Raw genomic sequence first — 22,085 nt, forward strand, 5'->3', positions numbered from 1 at the left:
TTCAAAAGAATTAAAAATTACCCAACATATTAGCCACAAGTTGTCACTTACAGCATTTAACATGAAAAAATCCCAAAACTTTCTTCTGAATTCTTATAAACAAATTGCTTTAAAAGCTGCCCAAAAATAAGAACAAAAACTGTGCCGTCCACAACAAAAATTTCATTAAAAATACTAAAAATTTCATCATGCCTAACGGGAGCCACTTATACCTTAAAAAGAACAATTTATTTACATGGGCATTTATAAGCGTACCATTCATAACATCTCATGCATAGCGGTATCGTGCTGTTTGTAAAGTTTTGCCGAATTAATAAATTTTGGAAGACTGAGAACAGATGCCGTTGCGTACAGCTCTACATTTGCGATAATTGTCAGCATTGAAAATTTATGTGATTTAATTCCCAAGAAGAATACGAAGGAATACAGCAATTATGACATGTATTATGAAATTATGACTATACAGATTGACACTTTCTTAAGCGTGCAAATTGTCCATTTAATTGATTAAATGAATTCCATACTCAATTATCGAAAGAAATGCTTCATATAAATTTGTAATAATTTTCATTTTATGCCATTGACCATAAATAAAAAGTTTCGAATCGGAATTCCATCGAAAGTGTCAACCATATGATACGATTTTACCGAAAGCATATAGAGATAATTGAAATTAATTAAATAAATTTAAGCAGCTGTCATGTTTCTTTTTTTATGTCAAATATCAATTGTTGCTGAAAGTTAAATTTCTCATGAAACAATCAGTAAATGATTGTCGAATTAAGCTGTTGAATAATAAAAGTACTAAATGTCTCTGCATCCGCATCGGGTCGATTATAAGTGACATTTTTGAGAAATTGTGATTTTTTGAGCTTTTTTAAGCAGTTTAGGAAGTAAAATGTCTGGTTAATCATGTTGTGTTGTGTCACAGCTCTTAATAATTGTAATTCTGACTTATTGATCATAGGTTCAAGTCCTAGTCTTGGAAATGATGTCTACAACCTCTAATTGTAAGTTAATAGAGGTTATGGCTAGTTATAAACTTGACATTTGTGGAACTAAACTTGAAATGTCAATATTATTACTTAGAGTCAATTGATCACTACCTGTTCCACTCTGACTTGGCTAATATAGCAATTGATAATGCCAGCTTCAGAGGTCATCCAAGAGAAGCCATGTACCACAATCGAACTGTATAGCCATAAATTTCAGTCTTTAAACCCAAATTCACTCAATTTAAAGCTCCAAACCGACAATAATTCAAATTATTGGACATACCAACCAACTGTCCCCAATAGCTACACAATCAAAATATGACAAAAAGCCTAAACCTAATAGAATCGCTCATTAAACAGTTTATGCCATTTAAATGCGTTTAATAAGTGAAAATGAAAATTAGGCGACGAAAGCAATGCATGAAGTAAGATTAATGAAGAATTAATGACCATTGCACCTTCATATATGGTCATTTCAATAGGTATATAAATATAATCATCGAAATGGCAATTCCAGTTTTTTTTTCATGACTCAATTTCTTTTTTTGTCTCAACTAATTTGCCCTCCTTTCTTATTGTGTAGCTTGTGTGCGCAGCTATAAGATAATTTAATTCAACACCCAAAATTGAAAATTATAATGTAACTAATTAAATGATTACATCATGAAGTAGAGCGACGCATGAAAAAATGCAAAAAAAAAATGGACAGCATAAAGGCATTAACGTAATAAAAACGAAGAAAGCTTTTAGTGAATTATTCACATAAGTGATAGAAAATTACTCATCGTTAAAATAACCCGTAATCGTTATTGGACTTAAGACAAACAACAATATGTAGACATGTCTTAATAATCTCAGATTGCAGTAACAGATCAGAGATGTTTAAATGTGGAAAATTAACATCATCATTCCATTAAGACACATCATATAATTTATTTTGATAGGTGTTCATCTACTTGCTTAAATGGGGAGTTTTCCAAAATGCACAGATGATTTATGGATGGTATTTAAAATGCTTTGAATTTTGGATGAGATTATGAACTTGAACTTGTGGTTGTGGAGCTTTGGAAGTGAAGTTTTGGTGATTTTTGATGTAAATTCGCTTGCCTTCACTCCTTGCTCGGACTCTGCTCTTGAAATTATGCTCTTTGCATGATAACCAGTCAATAAAGACTCAATACATACTTTATAATCTCATATATGCATATCAGTACAAATCAAGACTCCATTTGGGAGTCATTTGATAGGCACATTCAATTCGTAGCCAATTTGGACACTTTATGTACTCCACCTCCTATTATGTGTCACTTGGGATAGATTATCGTACAAAATAATCACAAAAAGCTCATTTCAATGATTGTTTCTACTCAAATTCTCAAATTTGGAAACATAACCTTAAAATTCCATCAAAACTTGTCAAATAATATAAATTCACTAATGCATCTCAAACAAATTATACAAACCAGCCTTAAATTTCCAAATTGATGTCCATTGTTCAATAAAATTGCAAATCTTATGTTTTTAAATTTTGACCATTAAATAAACAAAAGATTTCACGATTTAATGACCTATGGTGCAAAAAAAATGTTATAAAAATTAGGAAATAAAGCTACACAATCCACAAAACAATTATTTGGCTTTTAAAAATCGATCAAGTGCAATTTTATTGTGAGAATAATTTAACACAAAGGAATTAATGGTTAAAGAATTCAGCAAATTTTGAGGATTATAAAACGAATTTTATTGCCAAAATCTGACAATTGAGTAGCCAATTCAAAGCATGGTTTAATAACAGTCTCAATAATTTGTTGAGTGAGTAAGATTTCGGAAAATAAGTGAAATAGCTGTCAGGTTCCGACATTATTTTGTACAGTTTATGATGTTTACCAAGTTAATTTAAAAGTGCGAATTAAAATTGGCAACGCTAATGGATGAAAGTGAGGAAAATTATGGGAATTGACTTGTGGTTAAATGATTAGTAACGATGAAGTAATTTACGGTATGGAACTTCATGTTGTCTGTATCTTTAGCTACTTATGACAACACGGTACCATTCAAAAACAGCACAATGCTGTAAAAAAAGGTCAAAATCAACTGTCATGATGCTGTCAGGGCAACTTCACGATTTACCATTAATACGGCAGAGTTGCCATGCTCTAGTGACATAAAACTAGTCATAGACCTATTTTACATATGAGTTGATAATACGATGATGGACGAAGGTCATAAAGGACAGAAAATGACAATAGACAGTAGCTTTCCAACTCTGCATAACCAGGAAGCTCATAATCCCAACCTAAAGACACTCAATTCACTGAAATTTCACTACCCAATAAAATTTATTAGTCTTAATTTCAAATATCAAATTGCAAAAATTCCAATCCACATCCTACACTTCAATATCAAGCTTTCTATTCCATATCCTTTACTCCATCAAACATTTAAAATATTTAAATTAGTCTGTCAATTTCTCATGAGTGACCTGACACTTCTATCAAAGTCAGACCTTACTAAAGAGAATTATGCTCATGTCTACCACACATGACATACCAAAAACCATAAAATTTGCTGTCAATAAATTTACAAACTTATAGTAATAATCCATAAAAAAATCATTTGTCAAACGTGGGTGTGTCAAACTTAATATTTAATCTAGAAAGTCAATGTTGCAGATAATCCATCATCCAGTTCCTCGGCCTTGGCAAAAAACAAGTCAGTCTATTAAAATTCAATTAGAGTCTGAGTTGGAAGTGATTAAGAGCAAAAAATGAAAAAAACTTGAAATTTACTATCACTTCATGAGCCGGAAAGCAATTGCTCTGTTTACACTGACCACAAGCATTAGTGAACTACATAAATGCTGATGCATAAAACTGAAGCAAAAGAAGATTTACTCGCCCAATTACAAAATTAATTCTTCTTCCATGTACGCATTTAGAAAGTTAGTTTAGAGATTAGCATTGAAAATTAGAAGTAAAAAATTGTTAATTATTTTTAATCTGTTAGATTTTGGTGTTAAGTTATCTTACAGACTGCAAATAATTATTTCACTTACTTTGCCAATACATAAAAATACAATCTATCATAAAAAGCGAGCAATTAAAAATAATTTTCAAACTTTTCTTCGTAATTAAGATATTTTTTTTATTTAATAAATAGTATGAGTAAATAATTCCCCATGTGGAGTGATTTCAAGCAGACTTTCAAGCTACTTGACATTTTAATTAAAATTTTACTCCCTTGTGCATGTATCAAGTGAGATATCCCGAGCAGTATGCATGTTTATAGGGGATTGTATGACCTTATACGGCTAACTGGCTTTGTCTTAATTGTTAATAAAAGCTTAGGAATGTCTGGATCTCAATCATGTGCTGCTAGGAAGGGTTCATGATGTTGAGACTAAGAGTTATTGGTCTAGGTGTCGAGATTTATTGAGATTAGTACTTCAGGAAACTACCTTGTATCTTCAGACCAGATCTCAGTCCCAGAATGTGTCAAAACTGAGACTCGACTAATTCCTAGTTGCTAAGGAAACGCTACATAGTCGAATTGTTGGCAAAACGCCAAAATGACAATAAATGGCTTCATTGCGAAGATTTTACTCCATTTTGACAACAAAATTGAAATTTATTATACCATGCAGCTCGGGTATGACGCCCCTTTAGCTACACACCTGACATTAATAGTCTATAAATCCCATTTAGCAGTCATATTCCCAGCAACTCGGACATCATAAAAAATTCATTTTTTTTAATATTCACTTCTACAGCACTTTTATGTCTCACTTCATATGACACTGATTTTCATATTTTATGGATACCTAAAAGTTGAAAAATTTTTAATTATAAAAAAAGCTTTTCGAGTCATTGCACTGCGGTTTGTGCATGCAATAGTTTTTTTGTGTGGACTGTGTATTTAGAGCATTTTTAATGTAATAATTTTTCATATAATAAAAATTATGATTCGTATGACTTAATACACGTGATCACATACATTCGTTAATGGTTATGCAAGATAAGAGTTTAGGTCATAAAAGATTGGGAAAAATTAAAAAAATATTAAAAAAAAAATCTGTGTGAGTGGAACAAATTAACCAAGTATTAATCGATATGCAAATTACATTCCTCTAATTTCCTAGTAGGTAAAGAAATTACAGCATTAAGTACCCAATTATTTATACATGTTATTTGTTTTGTGCACGGCAATTATATCAGTAAAAAATACCTTAAGGAGCTTTCTAATAGCAAAACCATGAAATGTGGTTGTTGAGTTATCATAAATGTTATTGAGTTTCCAATAATTCTTCGCATGCAGGCGGAATGGAATTAGTTTTCAATTAGTTTTTTAGTTGGAAAAAATGCAGTTTCTAGTTAAGTGTGGATATTAAGTATTTGAAAAATTGAACAATTGAGAATTTTTGTCATGCTTGATTGGAACAGCCTGCGAATAGTCGGCCATAGAAGTTTATATATCACAGCATGTTCAATAGTTATCAATATTATAGCTAGACACATACAGTTGAGTAGATAAAGTAAGTTCAAGTTGGTTAAGGTCCGGCTTGTTTGATGTAATTTGAAGGTAGATGCTGCTTGTTGTTAGTTGCACTTGAATTGCAGTGTAGAAATGTCCATTATTTACAAGATGATTGAGTATGTTTGAGCTGACAAAATTATTTGACCAATATTCCCCAAGAACCTCATTTAGAAGCATAGTATCAACTTTTGTCAATATTATAGAGAACATATTCAGTAACCTTATTACTACTTGGACTTCCCGAAGTCTCAGCCTCGAAAAAATCTCAAAACGAGATCAGGAAGTCTTGATCATGACATCGACAACCCTTATTTATTACTAAGATTCCAGAGAAGAAAGTACAGCAATAATCCGAGTGGGATTCAAACCCACGCTTTCTCGATCACATATCAAGTGCTCTTATCTACTGAACTACCAAGTACTGCAATGGACCGTAACACAATGCTCATTTAAACCATTTTCTCGATACATTGCTCATTGCACAGCAATTATCGTTGCATTGGACATAAACTAAGCAGTAAATTCCACATAATTTTCAATTAAACTTCAAAATTTCCAGTGATAAAGTCACTAACCATATCAGACCATAAAAGACACAAAAGCTGTCCATTTTATTCGCATAAAAAATTACCGAAAAATAAGATTCCAACACTTCCTCATACTGAACTGATTTAATTTACATGCAATATGTATCATGTGCCGAAATAAATCGATTCAAAAAGAAAGTATATTGATGCTTTACATTTTATTATACAGACACGAAAAAAAAAAATTGAATAATAGTACACAACAAGGTGATTAACATTTTATTGCATGTTTAACAATTCTCATAGTACCGAAATTAATATGGAAATTGAGTTCATATTACCGCTTTTTAATTACAATATTTATCACGCATCATGTCATAGCAGCTTCACTGACCGTTGATATATTGGCAGTTGTTATACATTTTGAGTGAAATTTTTTTTTGTCGATTTAATGTTCGCGCAAATAAAAATGGCCAATTGCTGGATGAGGAAATCACTGAGTGAAAATTATTTCTTCAATATAATAAAAGTCAGAGACTTTATAAGGCATGATAAATTACAATGCATTATAATCAACAAAAAACTTTTATTGCAAAATTTAATGATATTAATTTTCTCAACGAAAAAATAACTTTGTATGAATTGATACAAATTTTCCTTATTTAAGTATGTTGTGCTGTACCCTATAAATGACTATAAAATGTGCTATAAGTGGGCACAACACAGCACATTAAAAAAGTTTAATTACATTTTGTTGTTTTAAATCGCCATCCTGATCATGAGTTCATATTTTTTTATTATTATTAAAATTGAAACAATGAATTTTGCATTGGACATAAAAAAAGTTTTTTATGACTTAAAAGTTGTTGAATGCAAATGCGTGGAATAGGAGTTCGTGGAAGTGACCTGTCAACTCCTAGTCATGCGAAAAATTGTCACGAAATCTTATGGGTTATTGTTGGAAATGATTAAGGGCTGATCTTTATCAGAAAGTAGCATGCATAGTTATTATGGATGTAAATGAAGCATAGATTAGTTGGGGATTGCTTGGGGAGGTTTTGGGGGTTTGGATTGTTCTGGGAATGCTCTAAAACATTTTAAATTGATAGAATCTACTCAACTGTATCAAGGTCTTGTTCCCTAAGTCGAGTAAATTCAGGTCTTCGTCCTTAAATCGAAGTCTATTCGAATTATGGACCAAAAAGCCAAAAGCATGAAAAAGTCACACAATAATGTCTTCATCCCAACGCAACTCTAGCATGCTGCTGGATTTTACTCAATAAAACTAAAATCCACAGTCCTGTCAGCCTGAAGACTCTTCCAACTGCCTCTTACTTGATTCTAATTATACCACTGCCTCGTCACCTTCCTGACAACATTTAAACATGTACCGATCGGGCAATCTACCCAAAAACAACAAGCATCACTTTAGTTTAGTCATCAAATGATCTGAGCCTTTAAAGAAAACGCCCAATTCCTTCATGAATAATTATAATAATTTAAAAATTCTGTCTGCATTAACCCTCGAAGGCCAAAAATAAGGCACACAAGAATAAATAATCAATTTCTCAAGTGTCATCCGGAGTGCGCCTTTTCATTTTAATGCCATTAACAATTTTTCGCTCATTTCTTTTGTTGCTTGCTTTTTTTCATGCCTGACCTCATCATGTCCCGTTCCCTCCCCATTCGCACAATTGCGATGAATTTAATTTAAAGGATACAAAACAGCAATGAATAAAGATGTAAATCACGATCATTAATTGTAAAGCTTGATTATGACTCAGTTCATGACCATCAACCCGAATCAAAATAATAATAAGTATCAACAGATGTCCGTTGCTTGTTACAATTTCTCGGGAAATTTTTTTTTCTTTTAAACTCGACTTGATGCAATTTTACAAGTCATTAACAATAAAAAGAATTGCTTTTACATTGTCATGTCTCACGGTGAAATGGTGATTAAATTTAAAAATTTGTTCAGTAAATTTTCACCCAAAAAAAATAAAGTACGGAGTATATACAATAGGTCGATTTAATCAAATTATCGCATGAAAAGAAATGAAAGAATGAGATGAGGTTGAAAGAATGCAAATTACGCTCGTTATTTTGTAACAATCGTCATTATTCGATCATAACATAAAAGAATCGGAGTAAATGTTACAGCCACTGCTATGTCTTTTTTCGTTTCAACGCTTCGCGATTCTTTCTTTTTATGCTTTTAAAATTTTTTTGTATTTTTAATAAATTTTGGAGTTGTTTACAAGTTATGGATGTCATAGAATTGGATTATGAGGTCGTAATAGACTTCAATTTGTAGACTATCGAGTTGTAGTAGCTTAAAATATGGAATGTCAATGCAATTTTGATTTTATGGAGTGTCACACTCCAGTGTTTTAAACTTGATTGACGAAGTTGACTAAATATTGCATGCAAATTTCGAGTCTTCTTGATTTAAGTCGATTACAAGCTTGGTTACATTGTCTAGACTTCTTAAATATTGGATTTACTTACATACTGTATCCAAGCTTTGATATGGAGCTTAGAATGCAACAAAAGGCCTTTCACCTGACTCTGTTTCTGGTTCTCGTAAAGCACACATCGGTTAATCAACCAAGAATCCTACCTTATGTCGGCGTGACTTTGAATTGGTCACGGATTCGATTTATATCCGACACCATGCCAGAGTCATGTAAGCCTAGTACTGGATTTTAGATCTATTAATCAACTTTGTGCTATTCTGGGTTCTATCATTCAATTATTTGCAAATTCGTTATATCCACACATTAACCTGACATTCTTTTCTAACAAGAAGCATATTGTACGTCATCCACAAACCATCCCACTTTAATGAAAATAAGAAAAAGAAATATTTTTAAATTGTTTTATGAAGAAATTCTCTCTTTTCTTTTCTCGACGCTCATTGTTTTGTTTCATCTATAAAAACTTACCTGCACTAATTAAGCGCTAAATGCGATTCTTTATTTCCGTTTCTTATTTTCTTTGAACCAAAAAAAAGTAAAACGTGAAAAGTAAGAAGATAGAAATTGGTTCAGACCCAAAGATTCAAGACCATTCAGACGTTTAATGATGTTAATGTCAATAAATTGCTTGTAGACGATTAAAAAAGCAGTTGGGGATTTGCTGGAATGAGGTGAGATAGACGCAGTTATGCTGAATTGTCCGTCCAATAAAGCATATAACCTAGAATTTCATTTAAAACTAGAATTCAATATAAAACTTCAATAATTGCTCAAATTCATTCCAGAATCCAATCTAAATGAAAGTCACATTGGATCGATTTGTACCCAACAGAAAATTGGAAAATTAATTGAAAATTGACTTCACGATAAAGGTTTAATTGGAATTTTCCATTAAATAACAATGTAAGGAATTCAATTAACTTTCAATCGAGCCATACACAACCTTCTAAAACCTTCAATATTTTATTAAAGTTATCAATTATGTTTTTCAATCAGAACTATAGATTGTGATCTAGATCGGCACAGAAATACCTTAAGCTCAAAATGCACACAATCCAATTTTCATATAAAACAGCCTGTCATAGTAAGTCTTAATGAAAGTGAAACTCTTTTTCCACTCGACTTGTGATTTTCTTCAGCAACAAATGATTTATAAGACAAATAATCTTGACTATAAAGTCGTACTTGAACAATAAAATAGTTTATGAACTAAAAAAAGAGATCACTGCCGCTGCTAGGCATAGCAGACCATAACATCGTATTGTTGCACAAGACAGCCCACACAGGCAATCAAAAAAAGGGCATGAGATTTGCATGAGTTGGCTTCCCATGATTTCTGTTCTTTTGCTTACCTTTTTTTGCTTCTTGTTTCCCATTTTTTGCACCAATTTAAATACTCGCTCACAGCTGCATAAAGGTTCGCGCGAAATTGTAATTGTCTCATAAGTTATTCAGACTCGACCAAATAAAGCATGGAATGGAGGAAATGAGAAATGATGATAAATGTAGATATGAGTCATGCTGCACATGTCTGCCATGATATTATTACGACAACATAAATGCATAAGAGTTATGGTCAAGCTTAAATGGCCTTCAGTTTTTGGAAACTATTTAGGCTTCAATGCTGTATTCTAAACAATATAAGCCCATTTGAGAGCTATAAATATGATCTATTGCACAAAAAGGCATGAAGATAAAATGCCAACTTTATTTGCAAATAATGTTCATTCAATTCTGTATTTCTCGCCATTTTAATGTCTATGCCTTACCAACCTACAACAGTCATTTGTGAATAGCACTTCAAACTTGTGAGCTGTAAAATTGTTCTCTACCTTTTTTTTACCCCATTACATCATCGTAAAATGATAGAGGTGACAGGTTGAAAAGCATACACTTGAAGAAAGATAGTTAACCCAGTTCCATCATCGTCAATCTTATTTCACTTTCTTGAAGTTTATTTTCTAAATAATCACGGCATGAAGCATACAGAGTCCATATTCAACTCCAAAGGTCATGTGCAAATGTACTATATTGTGTAATAATTTTTCATTACCGACCACAAAGTCATCTATTACAGGCCGGTAATATAGTCATAAATTAAGATTTACGAACGGTGTTTATTTGTTTATTCATAGCGTATGGGAGAGGAAATGAATAGATCGTAATCGAAAAAGGGATTGGAATTGGAATTATATAGAACTGTAATAGAAGTTATGTGCGATTGGAAGGACATTATAGATAATTCTAAATTTTAATATCATTTTAGACTTTAAGCTACATATTTATGAATTATATGAGGTAGAATATTGTGGGAATTTAACATGCATCATTAATAATGCGCAGTAGTTGGTGGAATTTGAATTAAAATTCCGTGTTTCTTATGAAGTTCTAATGTTCCAGATATGCCTTTTGTGGGCAATAAGACACTGCATTCTATATAAGGGCCAATATAAAATATTTGAATGGGAATATTGCCTGTTGAGACATGAATAGGAAGGGATGTCGATACATGGATATCAGGTAGATCTTTACTAAGGGTTCAGTAACTCTTATCTAGGATTCGAACTGAGTACAACGAAAAAGCTTCCAAAATCGGACTATAAGTTCCTTAGGATTCGAACTAAGTTCTCTTAATCCAGAAACCCGACCTTCTACCAGTCAGCCATTTCTGCTAATTTACTTCAATTCTATTCCTTACAATTTTGTCTTCAAATATCTCACAAAGGTTAATGCTTGATACCAAAAAGTGAACAAAAACCATCAAACCTTTAAAAACATTTTTAAAACCTGTTAAAGCAACCTTAAAGCATGACTCTTTTAAAAACAAAATTGACCAATTAAGGATCTCATAAAAATGAATTTCATTTCAAGAAGTTTCATCAAGCACTTGGGATAATAATTAAGGAAATGTTCAAGTTTGCATGAAAATTTCTTCATCATCAAAGACAAATTATTCTACAAAAAAAAAAAACTTTGCATATGAAGTATCTAGCATGAGAAAATCTCATTTCATTTCTCTAGCTTAATAGGAGGAAAAACTCTTTGAATAAAGACTTTATTTTCTGCTTCTGATTATTCACATTTATTTAAATGTATATCTTTTTTTTTTTTCATATTCTTTGGACCTTGACAAACATAAAACACAGCTGTAATGGCATTAGCTTCTACTTTCACAAAAATATTTATATCTATGGGAAAAAATCATTTTCAGCTCTAAAAATAAAAGCTACATATTGATATAGGCTTTGAAGAATGAGGGATATGAGACATGTAGAGATCTAGTAACTACATACTGTGAGTTCATGGTTCTAGAAGCAGAAACTCGTATTAATTATTAATAGTCTATAAATATAGCTAGTTCCGCCACACCTAAATATTTGTAGCAAGTTTACAACTGACTTGATTCTTGTCAAATTTTATGAGCAATTAAATTAAGGCTCGTACACAAAGTAAGAACACGTATATACCCAGTAGCCAATAAAAAAAGTGATAAAGAATAGCCAATCCTGTTAATAAATTATAATCATAGATTAATTATCGACCCAATTCTCATAAAAATTCTCATTTGACATTTACAGATTCAAATAGAGATCAATCAGCATCAGCATCACAATGGTGGCAAGCACCATTTACAGGTGGCACCCATACAGTACTTCAATCACATCCATCAATCAGCGGATCAGCAGCATCCAATAGATTTACAGCATCAACACCAAGAGCACCAAGTGCATCAAATCTTAGAGCACCAGCTAGTGCTGGTTTCCCAGCTTTTGCTAATCCAAATCCAAAATCGCCATTCCGTCATTTAGATTATACATCAAGTGCGACAGCTGAATTACGTCGTAATCCAAATTTATCAGCTCCTGATGAGTGTGCACGTGCATGTCGTGAAGGCGAACCACCTAGAATTTGCTATTATCATTTCACATTAGAATATTACACCGTATTAGGAGCGTAAGTATCAATCACTAAATGGTGACAAATTAACTTCACACATTCCATACTCGAATCATGTGCTGATCATCGATCATTATGTATAGACAGAATCATCATATTAAGCAATTAAAAAACGATTAAAATTCCATGAATTAATTTCAATTTTTAATCCCCATTTACAGAGCATGTCAAGTGTGTACACCAAATGCAACAAATACCGTATGGAGTCACTGTCAATGTGTTCTCGCTGATGGTGTCGAACGTGGTATATTGACCGTAAATCGTATGATTCCAGGGCCAAGTATTCAAGTTTGTGAGGGAGATCGTGTCGTTATTGATGTTGAAAATCATATGGAAGGTATGGAAACAACAATCCATTGGCACGGTATCTGGCAACGTGGAACACAATATTATGATGGTGTACCATTCGTAACACAATGTCCAATTCAACAAGGAAATACATTCAGGTTGGTTGAAAATCATTTTTAATTCAATTAAGACAAAGGTGACAAAATTGGCATCGATTACATGCATCTGCTGTTACTGACTATGATTTAATGTTCCATCAAAGTGATATGTGATGCAAACTTGAATGATCATAAAAGAGAAATAAGCAATTAATTATGGTGCAATTTAGACAACAATCATAAAGTTAGTTTTTTGCGACTAGTTGTGATGCTCAGCCATAAAAGAGCAATTTCATGATTGACGAAATTTCTGTTTTTATTATCAAGATTTCCTTACGCTTGACAAGCTCTTTTTTTTTGTTCCTTTTGTCTCAATAAAATAAATGTTTTATAGTCTTGTTTACATGACCATAATATGGCTATTAACATGCATTGCAAATTGACGAAAAAATGTGTTAAACAAATTATTACGAAATTAAAAGTAACGGATTAATTAAAAGCTTTACAAGGCAACATTGATCAATCATAATTCAGGCATGATCTTTGTCAAAAATTTCCAATTTTTATTGTTTCTCAATGGAACTAAAAAAAAGATTAATTAAAATGTATGTAAAAGAGATTAATCTACAAATTTAATTAAAATATCTGTGTTCGCAGGTTGTAAAACAATTTTTGATGTCTCAATTAAAATCATGTTTTGGTATTGATGTTCACAATGTATGATGGGTGTTCCAATTATTTCATGTTATTTGCTTGTCAGATATATTTCATTTTCTAGAATTTCAAATTCACTAGATTGTGAAAATGCAATAAACTTCTTAATTAGCAAACTTGTATGGCAATTATAAGTTTTGTTAGAGACTTTGTTTGCTTATGAATAAAGCCTGAAATATGTTTTATAGTTTGTGAATCCTATTTTCATGATTTATAATTCATACAATAACTCTGAATTGTCAGAGTAGTCAGAATAGCCAGTATCAAGTAGGAATCGAACCAACTTTCATTCACAAAAATTCTGATTGTTTCTTTGAACGATCTAATGAGATTTGACAAGAAAGCTGACTATATGTCTCAAACGACATTAACCTAACTTCGTTAGTCATACATATATCATCAGTAATCCATGGACTCACTCAGTTGTCGTCAGAAACTAGTTCTATCACTGGTTTTCGTCTTCCAATTGCTGATATTAAATGCTCTATGAGTTCTTCGATCTTCCTATGTTTAACAGACATTGTAAAGTCATGTGGATTGCCAATATTCATTTTGTTCCTATGGAAACTCCATTTGGAGTGCAGGATTAAGTATAAAGTCTTTCAAATCTAATTTACTTTCAAATCCTTTGCATCTATATTGCAATACACTTATTGTGAGAATCAAACAATCAACTTCACATAAAAGAGAGTTACAGATACGCAGTCTATAGCCTAATCACTTGCCTAGAAAAATCTAGAATTCTGAATTGGCAGATATGACTATATAAAATCCAAAACCCTTAATTAATCTCTACTTTACTCAATTTTCATTAAAATTCCTTAAACCTCAACTCAACCTTCATCTATATTTAATAAATTGCTCTCTTAATAACTCCAAATCAGTAATCACCTGATTAATCGTATCATAAACAACTATCTGATTAAAATAGCTTTTGATCGTGAGAATATTTCATATTTGAACACAAAAAAAGTTTCGTGTGCCATTTGTGGATACACTTTTTTTTTGAGATGAACAAAAGTAGCCTCATGATAGCACTTGAATGAATGAGTTCATTACCAGTATAATACTAAATAAAACATAAGTAATAGACCAATGTCAAGCTGAGCAAAGCATTTAAATTGTTTTGGATGAATTTTTCATTTTTAGGTATATATCTCTAAATAATAGGCGTTTTAAGTCGCTGCGTGAATCACTTTATATTTAATTTGTTAAACGTTTTGTACCCTCATGAATAAGACATCATGCGATTTCTATGTAAATTTTTAGCAATTCTTGAGGCACTTCTTGAGTGACTTTCATTTTGGTGAGCTGTGTGAGACGAGATTGCTATTAAGAATTAATGAAGTATTTTTGTTCGTTTTTGGTTTTGACTTTCTTCTTACATTCAAAATTCAAGGGGTTTTTTGTCATGTCTTGTTGTTAGACTCAAATTCATTAAAAATTATTTGTTCCATTTAAGAGCTATATTAGATTACTATTTGTAGACATAATAAATTCCATTTTATCATGCACAAAGCTATTGTCTTGTCCATTTTTGTTATCTTTCTCACAAGCTTTAAGGTGGAACAGAGGTGGATAACCGATTATTTCGTGACACACCTTAATAGTAAGCTTCAAATGAAATCACACAAGCCGTACCGTTGGCATGGCATTTTTGAGTTGATGGCATACAATTATTGGCCATACACACTATTGTGCCGCGACACACAGGTTATCCACCACTGAGCCAGAACTAGACTACGTGTAGTAATCCAAATTAATAGCTATCAATAAAAAACACTGCAAAACAGTCTTGATAACTCGAGTACCATGTTAAGAGGTTAATATCTGTAACAAAATGTGCATAGCTATTAAGCACTAGTCAAGATTTTATTTATTATTGCCTCAAATGCCGCCGACTTGTCTTAATTGCATATTTTTTTTTAGTAAACAGCATTAATTTATGTATGTTAATTATAAAAATGCATTAACTTTAATTTTTTACTCTTTCTCATAGATATCAATGGGTTGCAAATGCTGGTACACATTTCTGGCATTCACATACTGGCTTACAAAAGATTGACGGTATTAATGGTGCAATTATTGTACGTCAACCACCATCTCGTGATCCAAATTCACACTTGTTTGATTATGATTTAACAACACACACAATTTTCTTAAACGATTGGATGCACGAAGATTCAGCTGAAAGATTCCCAGGACGTTTAGCCGTCAACACTGGTCAAGATCCCGAGTCATTATTGATTAACGGTAAAGGACAGTTCCGTGATCCAAATACCGGTTTTATGACAAACACACCACTTGAAGTATTCACAATGACACCCGGCAAACGATATCGATTCCGTATGATCAATTCATTCTGTACTGTCTGTCCCGCTCAACTTACAATTGAAGGTCACGGTTTGACTGTTATTGCAACAGATGGAGAACCAGTTCATCCAGTCAATGTGAACACAATTATTTCGTTCTCAGGTGAGTCTTTATTGCTTATATCTTATTTATTAAATATACATTTGGGAGATCATAAGTGAATGTGATTTATAGACGTTGTTTATCTTTTGTTAATGATGGTTCATGGGAATAGTTGACGAGGGAGAAAGTGAATTTCTTATTGTAGCGTTCGTAAATGACTTGGCAATCTTCTATTCGTAAAGAAGCGACTCAGTAAGGCAAACATCTTGATGAGCTTGTAGCTTTAGCTATTAATCGTGTTAGGATTGCATTATAATCATCAAACTAAAGAAAACGCGGCAGAAACACATAAATGCACCAAAAATTAACAGCATCCATAAATCCTCACTGCAGACTCGCTTCTCCTCTCATAAATTTCACATCCTATTGATAATATTAAACCGTCCAAATGAGCAGAGATTATTTTATCAAAAACTCTACTCGAAGAGCAATTACAGTGAGTGATTTAGGTGTTTCATACTGTTTGCATGCATACGATGATATATTGTTTATTTACGCAGTGCGAAGACTGCCTACCTTCGTACAGAAGCTGTAGATGGCTCGTAAAATAAAGCGTAATATTTTTTTTTGCATCGTCAGTGCTTTACGATAGCAACTGAATGGAAATTTATGTTGGTATCAATGTGGAGTTGGTGGTAAATGATGTTAATGGTGCTTTGGAATTTAGGGATATTCAGAAGGTGTCTAATTGCCCGTTTTTTGACAATATTCTTCAATTTTATAGAGTTTTTGAGTCTTAGATCCCAAAATCCTGAATTTTCTAGATTGATTTTCAAGCTTATTCATAGACGGATAGCACATGACGTTGAAATTGCCGAAAATCCAGCTCCAAGCCAATTTGACTATGGCTTAATGTCGGATTCAATCGAATCTAACCTGACGCTATAGTCACTCTTGCCTGAAACCGGATTTTTAAACATTTTTACGTCGTGTGCCTGTGGAGACAACTCCATCACTTATCATATTAAACGTCACTTGCTTACGCCCCCCAAATCCAATTTCCCAATCAATTAAAAATGTTTTGAAATATCTTATTTTGATTTGAGCTTTTTAATGAAGTCTTACACATGAGAACACGCATCAAAATTAACTCATTTTTTCTAGCATTAAACTCACTTATGTAGGTGATATACATAGATAATTTTCAATGAGTAATGGAATTTAATTAATAAATAGTTTGGTTGCTCTTGATTGCAAAAGGCTTAATAAATTGTATAAAGCTATATAATTTCCAATTAATTTTGTTATTTCTTTCCTAGTTTTAAAAAAAAAATTAGATGTGTATGACATGCACCTAAATATTTCATTTCTTTCAAGGCAATCAATAATGCCTTTCAGTTATTTTTCAATTAATCTCAATTTCATCAATTAATTGGATAAGTTTTTAATTAAATAATTATGATACTTTTTTTGATTCATATTGCGTCATTCCAACGAGTAAAGTTGTAGAAAAAAAAGTCATAAAAATATACAACATAGAATAAGTTTGTTATAAAAGTCACTGAACCACTTTCCATGCTCTTCTTCTTACGTTAATTGAGTAATTTTTTTTTTTTAAATTATAAATTTATTTTACTTTCAATTTTCAACTTATTGACTTGATAACGCTGAATTACAAAGAAATCAAAAATCCATTAAAAATTAATTATCAATTGTAATTGTCAGGAATTATGGATGGAGGTACTTCATAGTTAATTGATGCTCTAGCAAAGAGCTTTTGAGATGTGTAGATGAAAATAAAATTTGTAGACTTAATTAGTCAAACTCAATTGTTCTTCAAAAATCTAATTAAATTTGATGATGTTTGAAAAACTTTGGGATTAAATTTAATTATTCATGAATTTTGTTTAAAGGGTTTTTTGTTGAATTGGTTACAATTTTTTGATGAATTTACATTATGGATAAGGCATTTAATGGATTCTGAGGTACAATAAAGTTAGTTAGGGATTATTCTAGAGTCTAGACAGTCAAGTGAATTCTGTATTTATAGTTTGACTGCAAATAACCCCAAAAAGCGCATGAAATAAGGAGGGCAACTAACAGTGACTCTGGCATGGAGTTAGATCCAGCAAAAATTGAGACTAATGTCCGAATGTGTCGAAATCAGACGTAATGGTACCGGCAGGATAACTTTACGTTTTGCCATTAATATGGAGACGTAATGGTATCCTAGCGAACACCAAGTGCTATCGGATCATGCTAAGAGTGCACCAGTCAAATTTTGTTGAATTCAGCTAAACGCCAGAGTCAAGCTTGCATGAAAACACTATTTTTGCATCTATTTCATGATACAGGTCACTCATGAATGTTGTATGAGGATGATGATGTTCTATGAGGTCATTTAAAGTTGTAGATAAGAGTCAAAGCCTTTTAGTAGTCGACGTCATCATTTAACAACTCTAAATTGTATCAAATCCCGAAAAGACTATCAGAATCCCGTCATAAAATCACAGTACTATGCTAGCTACCTCATTGTCTATTAAATTTCCCTCTAGAATCTCCACAGCTCAATAAAATAAAGTCCAGACTAATAAAATACTCACTTTCCAAAATAAAACATCCAAAAAGCATCCCATAACTCAAAGTTTCACTCATATATTTCCCATGAAGTATAATAAAATCTCCAGACGTCATAAAGAATGCTCTTACCTTCAGCATTCCCATCACAAAAAATCTCCCCAATATCAAATAATTCATGATTCACAAGCAGTAAATATTGAACACAATAACTTAATTTTTATACTGAAAATATCTTTCATCCATAATCTGTCATTAATCTTAATTGTCTCATCTATCCATAGCGAATTTAATTTCATATTTTATTATCTGACACGAGAAAGTCTTTTACTATTTTAAGAGTCGAGACTCGATTGCTTCGAGTCATTGCAATGAGTCGAGATTTTACGATGCTTAATTGTATTCTTACTAGCTTCATAACTTTTTATAGCTCGTGTAATTTTCATTTTTCTAATTTTCCCATTTTTATGCTTGTTCAACACCCAATTCTTAAGTTTTACGACCTCCTTGGGATATAATTTTGAATTAAAATCCAGAAAAATATTTTGCAAAAAGCAATTGATTGCTTTAAAACGCAATCTATCCATTAAGCAGCACCTTTGGAATTCTAAACACGAAAAAGAAGTAAATTTTTATTAGATTAGCAATAGCGTAAAGTGCAGCTATAAATTATATTTTTTTCATAACTATTTTCAGCATTGAATAATCTCAAGGACAATTAAAACAAACATTTTTTAATATAAACGATTTTCTGAAGTGTTTCGATATTTAAAAGCCTAAATGCTCATGTTACGATATTGAGAAGTAAATTAATAAGTGTAAAAAAATATCAATTATTGGTCAGTGCGCACTGCCTCGGGCTGTTTTTAACAAGTCAGGTGGATTTGTTTGCAGTGCTAATCTCTGTTGGTTAATTACTAGACTGATAGGGGAAGGTCGATTGTAAAATATGCAAAATTCAATTATTGAGTACCATGAATATTAAGTTATGCAGACATTGAATTAGGAATTGGAATTCACATTTGAGTCTATACGAATTCTTGGGTTTTGACTGTTTTGGAGTCATCTGACCATAATAGAGAGCTACCCTAAATGGTTAGAAACGTTGAGGATGCTGTTCGAACATTGCTACTTAGTTTGTCTGATTATCCATTCCAGGATATTGCTTTCCATCCACTTTTGAGTACAAGAAGCATGTATCTTAAAGAACAATCCATTATAATCAGTTCCATCGACCAATTTCCCTTAAATCTGAACCATCACTTAAATCAACATCAAATCACCCCAAACGGAAGCTAATTCCTTCCATCAATCAATTCCACTTATTCACACCTCATGCCTTCTTATTAGCAATTTAATGAAATTTCTCAATTTCTTCACAGGTGAACGTTATGATTTCGTAATTACGGCTGATCAGCCAGTTGGCGCTTATTGGATTCAATTGCGCGGTTTGGGTGAATGCGGTATCAAGAGAGTACAACAATTGGCCATTCTTCGTTATGCACGCGGTCCATATCAACCAACAACAGCAGCACCATCATACGATGTTGGACTTCCACAAGGAATTGTGAGTACAAGAAATTAAGTTGTTTTTTTGGTCCATCTTCCTCATTTTTTTTAATTAATTCACGTTGGTTCACGCAATGTGATGAAATGTATAAATTGTTTTTTTGTGTATAAAAAAATGTTCTTGCACTTACTTACTGTAATGCACTTCTTCTCGCTATGTACAGATATAAAAAAGCTACGCACTGCAAAACCACTTTATCATCCCATCTGTTTACGTTATTCCTATACGTTAATGAGAAAATTGAATTATTTATTTATATCCATATATTTATTATCAATCCATGACTTGCACCTTCATTTTATAAATACCATAGCTTCAATCACACGCAAAAACATACAAGTCAAAACAAAAAGAAATGCTTTATATTATTATCATATACAAAAAGATACAATAATTATAAAACTGTGTACAAAATGAATTAATTGTATAGCATATGCTGTCACTTCGCTTATATCTTCTCACTATATTATGTGCATTATTTCTCCTTAATTAAAATAATTAAAAAAATTTTCATTTCTTTTTTCCACGTCCAATGAAAAGCTTTTTTTCCTATAATATAAAGACACGAGTTTTGCATTCATTTTACAATTTAAATGAATTGGTAAGTCTTAAGTCTATTAATTACGTTTGCAAGATGCTAAGTATGTCTCCGTATAGATGATTAGCAATGAGACAATGAAATGAGGAAAAACCGTAATTTTGTAATGCAAAACTTTCCTGCCTTGAAGGAGTTTTTTATGCTGTGTTGTGTCACTAAAGTGATTTTTAAATTTGGAGCATTTAAACGGATATTTCGAGCTTTAATCCGTAAAGTTTCGTAATGTTGAAATTTGATTCACTGAGAAATTTGCGTAATGAAGTGATTGACTTGTTTCTGCTGACAGGAATGCAAATGGCTTTTGAGTAATGTCTGTGAATCATGGGTTTTGAGGGTCGACAGAGTTTTGAGAGTCGATCGAGTTCTGAGAATCTAAAAAAAGCCGACTGACAACATGACAATGCCAGTCTATCTGTAGCTATCAGTAGATGAGTTTACTTCCAATTCATAACTATTTCGCTTCAATTAAAGACTCTCAAAAGCTATAGACCTTAAATTTCACCTAAATATGTCTAAACTAGTCATAACATAAATGGGTATCAAGCTACTTCTCACAAAATACCCCAAAACTCAACATCTAGTCAAACCATTCAAAACTTCATTTAAAATTCAATTTAAATCCTACAAAAAACTTAATTGATTCACTAGACATCCTTCTTTGAACCGTTTTCTATTAAGCTACTGCAAAATGAAGCAGAAATAAAAAGTCACGACACTATGATTTATTGCCGTCAATTGAGTCTTAATAAATTGACGTTAAATGTCTCCCTACCAATTTTAATTGCTCGATGACATCGTGCGAATATTTAACCGTCGTCTATCCATTTCCATAGTTTCCCTCGTTTCTTTTAAATTTTAATTCAAATTCTATTCAGTTTTCTCCTTTATGCTGGAACTCTTTTTTTATCTCTCTGAACCGACAAATTAAATTTTACATTTCTTCTTCTCTGTCCTGTCTATTCTTCCTTTCCTTCTTTTTTATATATATTTTAATCATGATAATATCGATCAACTAAAATTAAATTTCTCTTGCTTTCTTTTGTAAATTTGCTTTAAAATACAATCCAATTTGTGTATATAAAAATCTTGTGGAAAATGTAAAAATCTAATTAGGTAATGAATCCATTGGATGCACAATGTGATCAACCACGTCAAGATGCAATTTGTGTAAATCAATTGAAATATGCCGGCAAACATATTGATGCTGATCCAGAATTATTGAAAGAAAAGCCAGATGTTAAGATTTTCTTGCCATTCCGTTTCTACTTGTATAAACCAGAGGAACTTTTCCAACCAAACACATACAATAGATTCTTAGGTAACATAATCAATC

General features: G+C 32.0%; 1 protein-coding gene across 1 annotated transcript in view; it reads left to right on the plus strand.

The window, feature by feature from the left end:
- Window positions 1–22,085, plus strand: part of stw (straw) — a 59,924-nt gene that overhangs the window by 34,348 nt on the left and 3,491 nt on the right. Inside the window, exons 2-6 of the mRNA XM_070646626.1 lie at window positions 12,114–12,489; window positions 12,654–12,938; window positions 15,592–16,067; window positions 19,967–20,151; window positions 21,866–22,070. Of these exons, the coding sequence (XP_070502727.1) occupies window positions 12,114–12,489; window positions 12,654–12,938; window positions 15,592–16,067; window positions 19,967–20,151; window positions 21,866–22,070 (1,527 nt within the window). The remainder of the gene's footprint in view (window positions 1–12,113; window positions 12,490–12,653; window positions 12,939–15,591; window positions 16,068–19,966; window positions 20,152–21,865; window positions 22,071–22,085) is intronic.

Source organism: Chironomus tepperi, unplaced genomic scaffold (genome assembly GCF_022539635.2).
Source record: "Chironomus tepperi strain 1889 unplaced genomic scaffold, CSIRO-AGI_Ctep_v1 contig_364, whole genome shotgun sequence".
Taxonomy (NCBI): Eukaryota; Metazoa; Arthropoda; class Insecta; order Diptera; family Chironomidae; genus Chironomus; species Chironomus tepperi.